This window comes from Phymastichus coffea, unplaced genomic scaffold, assembly GCF_024137745.1.
Source record: "Phymastichus coffea isolate CEN01 unplaced genomic scaffold, Cenicafe_Pcof_1.1 PCOF00069, whole genome shotgun sequence".
NCBI lineage: Eukaryota > Metazoa > Arthropoda > Insecta > Hymenoptera > Eulophidae > Phymastichus > Phymastichus coffea.
Genome location: NW_026706880.1, coordinates 585532 through 597823, shown reverse-complemented (window position 1 = coordinate 597823; position 12292 = coordinate 585532). Strand labels below are relative to the sequence as shown.

The following is a 12292-nucleotide window of genomic DNA, read 5'->3' as shown; positions in this document are numbered from 1 at the left end:
TGAAATTTCATGCGAATTACAGATCAGAAGCGCGATCGGCTTTGAAAGAAGACGGCCAAAAAGCGATATCGACACGCTTCCGGGACAACTAGTTCCGTGGACGGGTCCTTCAAAGAGCCGTCGCAAGCAGAAGCGCAGCTAGCAGCGAGAGCCCGTCGGACGTGCTCGGCAAACCGATGAGAAACTCGCGCAACGACGCGAACCTCGTTTTTCTTTTTTCGAACGATGTGGCATATAACCTTTTTTTCGAGCTCTCTGCCCATTAGAAAAATGTCGCGTGCAGTCTCTGATGAACAACTTCGATGGAAAATGAAAACAAGCGCGGAAAGAGAAGGCACGTAAGATGGACATTTGAAAGCAGTGCCGAAATTAGCGGCGAGTGGCCTTATTAAGCAACTCGCAGGCTTATAAATAATTCTTTGCCGGCTGCACTCGTAAATTAAACTTTCAAGTCGTCGACACATTTTATTTCGGCAGGCGAAGAGCTCTCTCGACCCCCACGTACGAAAGAAAAAATAAGAGAAATTAAGCGTGTCCACGTTCTGTCTGCTATGAGCGCAATGTGTAGAAATATATACTCCAACTTTGCCAAAAGGAACGAAGGGTAATCGAAAAGGCATCGCTTGCCGATAACCTCGTCATGGTCCTCTGCTGAATTATTGATGGCACAGTAGCACTTGCCAACCCCCTGATCCTATATACACCTGTTTTTATACATGAGCTTGCAAGTATGCTTAGGCTCTTTTCTCATGCTATCAATACAAAAAAAAGGCGCGAGGTGTTTTACCTGACCGGCGATTGTGTCTATGATTAAATAGCTGTCAGTCAACGCGAACACTCGTTCGCATATAAATGTAATATTTGTAGTGAATAACGAAGAACGATCTACTTCTGACGGAAGAATTTTTTTCTTATCAAACGAAACCGACGGACAGACTAGGCGTGGAAAAAGGAAGAAGCTTGAAAAGGGTGGGCATCGTTCGGGACCCCACGGGAGTCGCGAGCTTGCGCCCAATTTCAACCAATTTGACCGAAAGTTCGGCTTAATTTTATTTTCACACGCCTGCACATGCCGACCGCGTATAGCATATATACCTAACCCGCAGTGGCGTTTGTGGATCGACTTACCTCAGCACCTCGAGGGAGAAGAAATTTTCGCTCGGGTGTGATGGCAAGAGAAAGGCCGAAGTCCGAGGGAATTGATCGATTCTGTCTAGTTTTGACCTTTGATGTTTAGTTGGAAATGCAGTTGGCCGCTGCGTATAATTGTAATCTCATTTTGCGGATAGTATCGGTCGAATATCTTCCTAGTGATGGACGCAAAAAAATTTGTTATTAACAATACATTCATAAAACGACGCCGATATCCCTGTCGCCTATGTATTTTTAGAGATTTGCCTTCTGCTTGCGGTACTTCACTTTTATAGAACCCTCCCCGCGAGTGTGCGGCGCGTCGCGCTGCGTCGTCCCTGGAGAGACATTTCAATCAGGAGACAACCAACTGTACGCTTTCTTTCTCGCTTGAGATTCGTCTTTTTCGCTGAATCGCTGAAATTAATCCGCTCCAAGCGTGTCAAACCATCGGCTTGCGGAAGGTAATCGAGCCAGTAAATCGTTTGAGATAAGTATCTTGTACTGTTGTTTTATTTTCGAGACTCGGAGAGTTGGATTGTCTTGTGCATTTGTGTGAGACTGATTTATATATCTTCTGGCGGGTTTACATACACTACCAGTCTTACGAGTTAAACTAGTTTAAAAAAGGTTTTTCCTTGAATAAAATTATCACTTTACTGACAGGTTGAAATAAATATTTTCAATAAAAAAACATCTCGCGAGAAAAACGCAAAAAGCCTGGCGCATGTAAAGGCTAAGGAAGCGAAAAGTTGCATTGGCTAGATGCCTAACGTAAAGTGGAGAGGGAAAGTGGCTTTCATTGTCCCACGGGGAGAGTGAGAGCGTAGATTCGGCAAGGGACACTTTTCGTGCTTTCTCCCACTCACCCTTACTTTTTTTTCTTATATTCCTACATGTCTCTTACCAGTTTCATGCTGCCGCTGCCTGTTGTAGTCTCATGACCGACTGCTGCAGCCAGCCTGTTCTTTTTTTGTAGCCGGCATCTCATGCCAACAACGTGACTTTATCTGATGCGAGTTGCTTTGCTGCTGCTCAGCGAGATGGATAAACGGTTGACGAATTATTAAAGCTGCTTGTGTTCATTATTCATCTTAAAGATGCAACAATTACATTTTCAGCGTCGGGGTTTTAAATAACATTTATCCATGAGAATTGCAACTAATAACAGTCGTAGATAAGCATCGACAAGGTTTTGTACGGTGATTTAACAAGGCACATTAAGCGCATCCCCATCCCTTTACATCGTGCAAGAAATCTCGTGAGAGAGAGGCACATAAAGATATCTCTGGCGCCATGCACTACACCTTATTTCCTTTCTTAATCTGACCACGAGTAGTAGTCGTTCGCGGATTCCCAGGGTGCCTTTTCTTTACGACTTCTCCCAAAAACTCGACGCGGCACGAGCGCTCGTTTTACAGTCGTTAGGCTTAATGAGTCGCCAATAAAAAGCCATCTTGTTTTTAACCCTTTTCCCTCTCTATCCCTTCTTCCGCTTTCTCGCAATGGTGCATTTAATTATACTACCTCGTTTTTCTTTCTTTCTTTCCGAGCGGCGCATCGCGAATGGCAACGGGACACTTGGGGGATATATTTGAGAGCGACGTGACAGCAGCCGCAAAACTCGGAATCTGCGATTTCTCTCTTTTTTATGGCTTTAGGAGCCTCCATTTTTGAATACTTTATTTGCTGTGGGATAGTCGTATCATCGTTCTGCGCTCAACTTTAGCATTGCCGATTGCCAAACGAATTTCTCAAACGAGATCCATGCAACTGCCTACCCACATGTTTTTCATTGCTATTTTCACAAGTTTCGTCGCTGCCTTTTACGCGTCAATAAGTAATCAGAGCGCGAAAGAAAAGGCGAGGAGAGCCAAGCAAGAGTTCATCGCACGCAAAGCAGACAGCGTCGTTTAGCCCGGTGTGCATGTCGCGCCACGTTTTCCACCTGGAAATGCGGGTGCGCTATCTACAGCAGTATGCACGGGGGTCGCGCCGGGCTCGCACCATTGGCTCGATAGTAGTTGAGGTAAAACCGGAAGCGCGAAGTTTGGGCGGGGTAGGCGTGGCTGCCGTTCCGCTGCATTCGATCGGATGCACTCTCTCTCTCTCTCTCTCCCTCTCACTCTCGTAGCAGCGCGCGCATAAATGTTTGGGAGCCTGATGGAACTCGATTGAATAATGCATGGCTACTTAGCCCGTATACACATCGTCGGGCAAACGACCATGCCACGCCTACTTTGCTGCCACGGTCGACACACGTTGGCCTTTTTCGAAAACCTATCCGTTCAGACCTTGATATTGCAGAATGACGATGATTTCGGTGCTGACGCGCTGTGCGTCGCTACTTGCGACGATCAAATTTCATGATGAAGGCGGCGCACATTTGGCATTATGCGCTTGGGTAATTAAATGGATTATTGGGTTCCGTAAACAAATTCACAATTTTACATTTTTCAGTACTAATAGCTCTCTACGGTCAGTCATCACCGATACAAACGAACAAGACATTTTTTCGTGATGAAAGATACACGCCATTTGAATACATATCACGAAAAACTATCCATAAAGATCTAGCTGACTGTGGTCTGTTTGTTTATTGCAGTATTCTGGAGCTGAGGAAAGAAAAAAGTCGAGACGCAGCGAGATCGCGGCGTGGAAAAGAGAACTTCGAGTTCTACGAGCTAGCCAAAATGCTGCCCTTACCTGCAGCGATCACCTCGCAATTGGACAAAGCCTCGATAATAAGACTTACCATATCCTACCTCAAATTGCGTGATTTCTCGGGTCACGGAGATCCACCGTGGAGTCGCGACACGCCACCGCCTAACAAAACCCTCAAAGGTTAGTCTCTCTCTCTTCTTCTGCTTTTTTTTCTTCATTTTCTTTTATTTCACGTAATCGGGAGGAAAAGAAAACAACAAATGCGAGATAAAGATACAAACAAGAAAGCCGTACATTAGATTCTTCTCCTTAACAGAGAAGAAAATAAACCATATCGCGCATCCCGATCTAACGAAGTTGTTCTACGCGAACAAGTAATCGCTGGTTGTATAGTAAAGTGTTGAAGGGAACACGAAAAGAGACTTGTACTCGATTGTCTTTTATATACATCATTATGACGTGAATACGCGAATGATGATCGACGAATTTTATGCGTATTATATAGAGACAAAGCTTTGCGCGTCTTACTCATCGCTCAGGAATTTTTTATTTTGACCGTAGATCGTCCGCGCAAACGTTTTATCTTATCGCTTGATCTCTCTTTTGCGGCATTTTTCACTGTTTTTTGGCAGCTACATTTCGCGATGCAACGGTGACAAACGTTAAAGAACTTTGACTTTTTTCTCTTCGCATTTACGGGTCTACATGTCTACAGATTTCCTGAGTCATGCGCGCGATTTCTGACGATTGATCGATGACTAACACCCATTGTTTCACTCGAACTCCTCATTACCGTCTTATATTAACCGCCAACAAACTCAGTAACTAATTGCACTTGTCTACCTAAATTCTGCATATGAGATAAGTCTCTGACATATTCCTGCGAAACCGTACAGAAGAGAATTAGTTATTAAGGCGCCAAAAATCTACGGCGTAACCCAACCAGTAGCTAAAGTTGGCGTATACGTCATAGAATCGAGATGCTAATTTCTCAAAGCCTCAAGTCTAGATTTGATTGCTCGAGCACGTAAGTCGGTAGTCGTCACGATCGGCAACATTTTGTATAAAGAAACGAACGTGACATTAACCGTCGTCTGCTCCAACTTTTACCACGTATACATAACGCGATTAAGAAACACCGGGGAGTTTTCGTTGTTTTTATATGACGCATCAAATACTTTTCTCCTGAAAAAAGGGTCAAGTAAATGGATTTCGTAAGTGAATTTAACCGAAACAACGTACGTCGATCGCACGTCGAATACACGAACGAAGCAGTTTGTTTTTTACCTCGATACGTCAAGTCTTTGCGTGACAGTTTTTTTCCCGTTGATTTGAGCAGCAACGAAAAGAAAATTGTATTAACTTACGCAGATACGCTTAAGCCGTCAAAAAAGAATATAATTTGGGTGGCGCGTACTACAGTGTGTTACTGACGTGTTCATCGAGCACGAAACGATTGGCCTCTTATTAAACGAAGAAGTCTGCTGATGTCGCTTGATGGATCAGAATGCAGTCACGATAAGAATTGCTTAATCAAGCTGTTAAAGTCACTCTCTCTCTGGAAAATTTATATAGAGAAAGATCGGTAAAGATACATAGTAATGGAAAATTGTCGCCAATCATTGAGAGATACGATCGTTGCGCGAGTAGCTTTCTCTCTTTTATTTTCGTGGTTCATTTGGCGAGAATAGAGGGTTAGCCGGACACACAATGCCTTGGACTCGATCGAGTGGAAGGCTTTTCAACTCTGGCATATATATGTAGGGTCAAGCGATTCGCGAGGCAAGTTTCTACGTGACGAATGGATTTTTTTTTCTCGTTTGAAGGGGTTGCGGATTATTTTTTTGTGAAGTCATCGGGCTGTTAAAATTCTGATTACAATTTTTATCCGAGCGTACAAAGATCGGAAGCTTCGAAACTAGAGATGCAATTTTTCTTGTTCGTCCAAATAAAATTGTATAACAGAAAAAGCCAACAATCATCGCGAAATACCAGGCGAGCATAATCAATGAAGCGACGGACTGGAAAATTCGGTGTGGTTTTTTCACCACAGCACACAATCAAAGAAAGCTTGCCGTACAAGCACTAATATTTACCGAGGTTAACGTGACGACATATAGTACGAGACTGCATATATGACATAGGCAACCCACATGTAAATCTAATCAGAGCCACCCCCCGCCCCTTTCACTCGCAGTAGAGCGCGGCTGTCTGTAACTAAACTAACGGAATTGAGTTAAGTCGGCCTCGCATGCGCCTGCCTGCCGCAACTTCTCGTCAAAGTAAATCCAGTCAACGCAAGTCGAGCGCACTTGTCTCGCTCTCTCCTCTCTCTCTCTCTCTCTCTCTCTCTCTCTCTCTCTCTCTCTCTCTTTCCATGCGCGAGCTAATGAACGAAAACGAGTTAAGGCCTACCAAAGCAATTCTCGCCCCTCTCACTCGACTTTGTGCTGCAGCTGCTATTTTAACTTACTCGAGGCTTTTGTTCTATTTCGTCTTTTTGTTTGTGTGTTTTGTTAAGGCGTCGCGTGATTATACAAATTAGACTTAGCTGCACTAGGCTTTTGTGTGTGTCGAATAAATTAGGATTGGAATTTTCGTGTGATAAAATTTTTTCGTTTGACGTAGAAATTCGATTTTCTATATATTTTTTTATACAATGCGAGAGGCTGGTACAGTTACAGTTTTTCCTTCGAAGTCAACTTTGTGGCCCAAACATAGAAAGAGTGCAAGGGAGACAAAAGAATGACAAGCGAGTGAGGGAGAGTTTAAACCAGTGTTTAACGTAGTTGGCGGCTAGTTATCGACGACGAGCGACGACAACGGGGGAGAACTTTAGGGATATAACAGCGGTGCTCATCTACGTTGCGAACAACATTTTTCACATGAAAAAATAAACTATACGTATACATAATTTTCTACAAGTTAATAGGATATTTCGTTGTGACTCGCTGAGACGAAAATGCCGGTTATCGTAGTTTTCATTGTTCACTTGTGAATGACATAAGATAGGTCGCGCGACTCCCAGTTGAAATTTGCCAACCACTGTTGGCTCCCTTGTTGGCAGCAGCAGCGCTTAATAATGAAATACAGGGATTAGCCGAACACACCTGACTAATTAAGTAGCGACTAATTAGATCATCGTCACCAATACCCTAATCAACGCCTCGTTAGCGTCATTCTATTTGCTTCATGCAAATAATATGCCGCAGATGGATTTTCTCTCCTCTCTACTTCTCTCGATATTGAATATTATTAAGAGAACCCGCAACTGTCGTCGAGTCGGAAGAGAGGAGCAATCTAATGCTTATTGAATTTCAATGGGGACGCAGATTCGCTTTAAAAGCCTACTCGCGCGCTTGTGACTTTCAAGTGGGCATATGTTTTCACAGCAACTGAGAGAAACTTTTTTTCATGTTTAGAGAAAATTTAATCACCTTGGTTACTAGTAATTTTATTCAACTTTCACTCAAATTTTTTTTTATAATAAATAAGTTTAATCGACAAGTATTTCAACGCATATGAACAAATAATAGAAGTCGTCGTTTCTTGTCGAAAAAACTTAAAGTAATGAAGCCACATAAGACCGATTTAGTGTAGAGAATAAAAATGTAACTTCTCGACAAACTTTCCTTTAGATGGGTACCCAAAGTACCAGTTTGATGAGCTATCAATGTAAAACCAGCGTTAAAGTTGTGCGCGTAAGTGGTTTGCCGTGGCGTGCGGACGTTTATTACACCCTCGCACTTCGGCTTGCTTAGCCCCTTTAATGACCGTTGAAATTCAAATTGAGAGCGTTGCGTCGTCAATCTGTGAGATGTCAAGTTTGATTTATGAATGTAAATTTTTCGGGGGATTGTGTTGAATGTTAGTTGTCCTGTGTAAAGATTTTACATCCATACATCATTTGAATCGACGGTGTTTATTATTCATAATCTTTTTTATACTGATTTCAAATTCATCGATCAGCGTTGAGTGATTTTTGTTCTATATTGTCGAATTCTATACTTTTTTCACTAGATGCGCCCAATAATGAACATTACTTACCAACGTAATAATAACAAATTTGAATCTTAAACAAGAAAAAACAAGTAATTTTACTTCTACACTAAAAAATACAAAAGGTAAAATATTAAATAAATGAGGTAAAATAAAGCATGAAGATTCGCGAGATTCCTAATACATTTCCCTTATACTCGATATATGCCACCTATATGTGAATTAGCCGACAGGAGAAGTGGGAGGGGTAAACGTATGGCTTTCATGGTGGCGAGCGATTAATCTTCATACGGCGTTCGTATTAGACTTGGCAGTTGCTAGCTGCCTGGATTCTCCCCTGGGGACGAGCAATAACGTTTCACTCGTATGTCCGAGCCATAGCGAAAAAGAACAAATTTTCTACCACCCCTCACCTGTACACTCCCCATAAAGTATGACGATTATTAATATAAGTAATCAGTTATGTTAACGAGGTCAGTCGATGCCTGCTTGGCTTAATAAATCTAGACAGTTGATCACTTGGCTGTGGATAAGAGGCTACGACCATATTTTTTGGCTATTATTGATCTTTACGTTATTACTGCTGATTTTTCTGAACGTTCATCCATTGGTGTAAAAAATAATTCGAATCGGTGATCTAGTTTAAATTTGGCTTATGTACACCATACTAATTTTCACAAAAGAATTTGCACTATTCCAAACTTTGAAAATCAATAAAACTCTGATTATTCGCTAATTCGCAAAGCCAATATAACTTTTTCCGAATATATCCCTATCTTCTTCTATTAGATCCATAAATCATTGTGGATATTTCCTGCTGTTCAGTACAGACACGCAAAGTGATTTTTTATAAGGCCGTTTTTAGGGAACCTCCAAAATCCTCGACGATACGGGAATCTCTCTCTCTCTCTCTCGCGGCCATATATAAACAAGCATTTTTGGGAGCTTTGCTTAGGAAAGGAGGAGGGACAGCATCTTTTATTTCGAGAAAATTGCCGGAAGGTTAGTTGGGTTATCGTTTGGTCATATCGCAAATGTATAAGCCACTGATAGCTTGCGGCGTCTTAGACAACAAATTCGGCTATTTTTCATTAAATCCAACCAGCAGCAGACTCCCGACGGATATCGCGTGGACCTATGAGGGTGTAATATCACATTGTATTCCTCACATACGCTCCCTTTTCTTTCGTATACGAGTTGATCCTCGCGCTGCCTCGGTGACACGCCAAAACGGAAAAGATTTGTGTGGAAGATCTTGGGCTTTCATTCTTTTTCCACGCCTGTATTGTAACATGTTTAATTTATCAGGCTTTTCATATTTTTCTTCTCTTTCCGATATTAATGATAAACACACGCTGCTGTGACATTTGTTTATTTTTTCAGAAATTAAGATAAAATTTGTGGTGATCAGAAGCTATGAGAAAGACCAGTGCACAATTTCAGGAAGTAGATACCCACTAGTGTCCATTAAACGTTCACGTAATATCTATTGATTCAGTCGCAGTGTGTAAAAGAAACTGCAATATATATATATAGGGATATGCCACAATGCCATATGTTTGTCAACGGCGCAAAGATACAAAAGGCATTATATAATGTCTTCATTCTTATGCGAGTGCGTTTAATGACACGACCGTGACATACGCGTTTATTATTATTGTACCCCATGAATGAAAACGCTGCGAGCGTTTAGTCGCTAATATTTCCCTCACTCCCCTTCCTCTAGGGAAAAAACCAGGGGCCAAACTCATAACCTCGTAAATTGACATTGAGATGATGAAGCGCCCAGCACAAAATGAGAGATCTACGACTTTTTGCCTAATTCTAGCTGTTACAACTTTCGGCCTTCGCTCTTTCTGATTAATAAAGTTGCCGAGGTTACCAAGTTATATACTTGATTTTCTTCGACTGCAGTTGCTGATTAGTTATGTTTTCAAGTTTAATTTTAAGATAAGATGCGTAAATATCAGATTTTGAAGTAAAAATGCTCATTTAATGCAATTGAATTTAATCGTCCGTTCAAAATGATACATCGGGCCTTGAATTTGATTAAAAAATCCCTGATAAATATTGAAGCTCCCAAACATTTTCTCTAGCTGAAATTACCTGTTCGCTTCAGATAGCCCAGCAATGCCAAACACTTGGAATTATCCCATTCCGTTAGAGCGAAATAGCGAGCGATAAAAATAACTCGAATGCAAGCCAGCATGCAGTAGTAGCAGAATCTATAGGGCGATATAGCTGCTATGCGCCGCAGAAGTCCTTATTGATTTTCACGGCCGATAAGTCGACGGTCGCTGTGGGCAGGTCTCAGATGGCTCGCTGCAGAACAGAAGAGAGAGTCAGGGGGCAGTTAGTCGCTATTTTTCTATCTTCGGAAAATAAATATCGTTGAATTATGGCCGCGAGGAAAACAGAAAAGAGGGCTAAGCAGCGGCACATAAAACACGCCTTCGCGTATTTATCAAAATATTGTGTTAACTTTTCCGCGTATAAGACGTTAGCCAGCTGAGCTGAGAGGTGTAGCGTGAATTGCGGCGACGGCCAAGTGGAGAGATTTATAGGAGCGTATGACGAAGAAAAGAAAAGCTTGACCCTGGCTAGTTCAATCTTTCCGCGGTATTAGTTATGCCGTCTTGCCTCTTCCATCCCCTTGAATGCCGAGGCTCCTTCGGAGCTTCACTAATTTAGCGCCTTGCGCAAATAAATGTGTCGGGATAAATTAATAGATGTACTGACGATCCACTTGGACGCGGCTTCAGAGTCCATTTGCAATAAAAATACCAATTTTATTATCGCGCCTAAGCTTTCACCTTAGTAATGAGAACTTGAATGCACGGTAGGGGAAATAAGAACGTTAGCGCGAGCTATACAAAATATATTCTTTGAAAATGAAGACTGTCCGCCAAAGCAACCGGTTGCCCAGTTGGCTGATGATTATTTTGCGATCTGATCCGTCAGCCACAATAGCTTAAATGAAAACTAATCTCGTTAGCCGTCAACAGGAAATATGCTAAAAAGGGAGCTTATATTGTTTTCCCAGTAACTATTCAATGGAGAAAAGGGGGTTCTATGACCACAGCGCCGTTGATTTGGATTCGATACCGAATCATTCAGTTAAAAAGGGACGAACGCGCTCTCTCTCTCTCTTTCTCTCTCTCTCTCTCTCTCTCAATACACACAACCAGTTCACCCTTTTTCCGAACTTTTCCTTATATATATATAATTCTTCCCTTCTTGGCAAACAAGCCACGCGCCGTAATAATAATCCAGAGGAGCTGCCTTGCTGCCTTTCCCCTTTGGACTTGTTGGGGAGATACCCTTAATGAAAGACTCGATCAAACTCTCGCGCGAGCGCCAAAACTCTTAATCCGCCAGGGATGATGAGAGACTGACCAACACCTTTTGCAGGTTATTTCGATGTGTGAGCGCCCAAATAATCCCACAGGACTATTGCACTTGACGTGGACCTTTTGTGTTCGTTAGTATCGGGATTTGTTACGGATTTCAACTCGATCAACTTCGTTATTATATCCTGATCCCTGCACTGTCGAATTTTTGAAAAATTTATTTTCATTTATATCAAGTTTTTAGTTTTTATTCTACTAATTGTTCAAGATACGTTTGGTCTAATGTACATATATTTCCTTTTGTCTGTTGGCAGGTGCGAATCGAGTCAGGTCGTCAGAATCACTGGCGGCAGACATGTTTGAACAGCACCAAGGTACCCACATCCTGCAGGTAAGAGATGCGAAAAGGATCTCATTAATAATTCAAAAACCCTCGAATATATTCTATTGTCAGTCGACGCGATGCATCTATATTGTTCGTAGTGCAGTTTTGACTGGAACTGAGACGACAGATTGAACGTGCGCGATAATACACACTTTCACGTTTTCAAAATGTCTTTATTGAACTTCCTCAATTGTTCAAATTTAACTTGTATGTATTTTATACACTGCGAATTTCAATGGTAATTCGAAAAACTATTATGCTTTTCGTAATCATTAAAATTCAAAGAATGACTTCCCGACCACAATATGTTTGTGTATCTCTCGCAGAAGGATATAAAATAAACACGAAAGCAGCCGTAAAAGTAAAATTAAGCTCGTAAAAGTGGAACGAGCGCCAACCGATACGTATATATATAAGCACAGTATTGTAAAACGTTATATATCTTACTTTTTGGATTTGTGTATTTCAGTCGCTGGACGGTTTCGCAGTTGCTGTCGCGGCTGATGGACGGTTTCTGTACATTTCCGAGACCGTTTCCATTTACCTTGGACTCTCCCAGGTGAACATCAAAATGTCTTGTTTTTTTCTTTCTTCGCGTTTTTCCTGAAATGGCTACGAAAGGAAACGGTTCTAAATAACCTTGTTCGAGTAGTTAGGTACTAAAATTTCGAATTAATGCATTGGCAAAAGAAAAACTCGTATTACTTCGAACGATCATACAGTTGAAAAAGTTTCTCTAGAAAAAATTAATACAATTTTCTTG

At 41.7% G+C, this 12292-nt stretch overlaps 1 protein-coding gene across 4 annotated transcripts in view; it reads left to right on the top strand.

Moving 5' to 3' along the window:
* LOC131667660 (protein trachealess) overlaps positions 1 to 12292 on the top strand; it is a 110439-nt gene that overhangs the window by 88748 nt on the left and 9399 nt on the right. For 3 of the 4 annotated variants that reach the window (XM_058941240.1, XM_058941239.1, XM_058941242.1), the window contains 3 exons: positions 3737 to 3975; positions 11459 to 11535; positions 11999 to 12088. In XM_058941240.1, the coding sequence (XP_058797223.1) occupies positions 3737 to 3975; positions 11459 to 11535; positions 11999 to 12088 (406 nt within the window). The remainder of the gene's footprint in view (positions 1 to 3736; positions 3976 to 11458; positions 11536 to 11998; positions 12089 to 12292) is intronic. The other variant, XM_058941241.1, reaches the window with a different exon arrangement.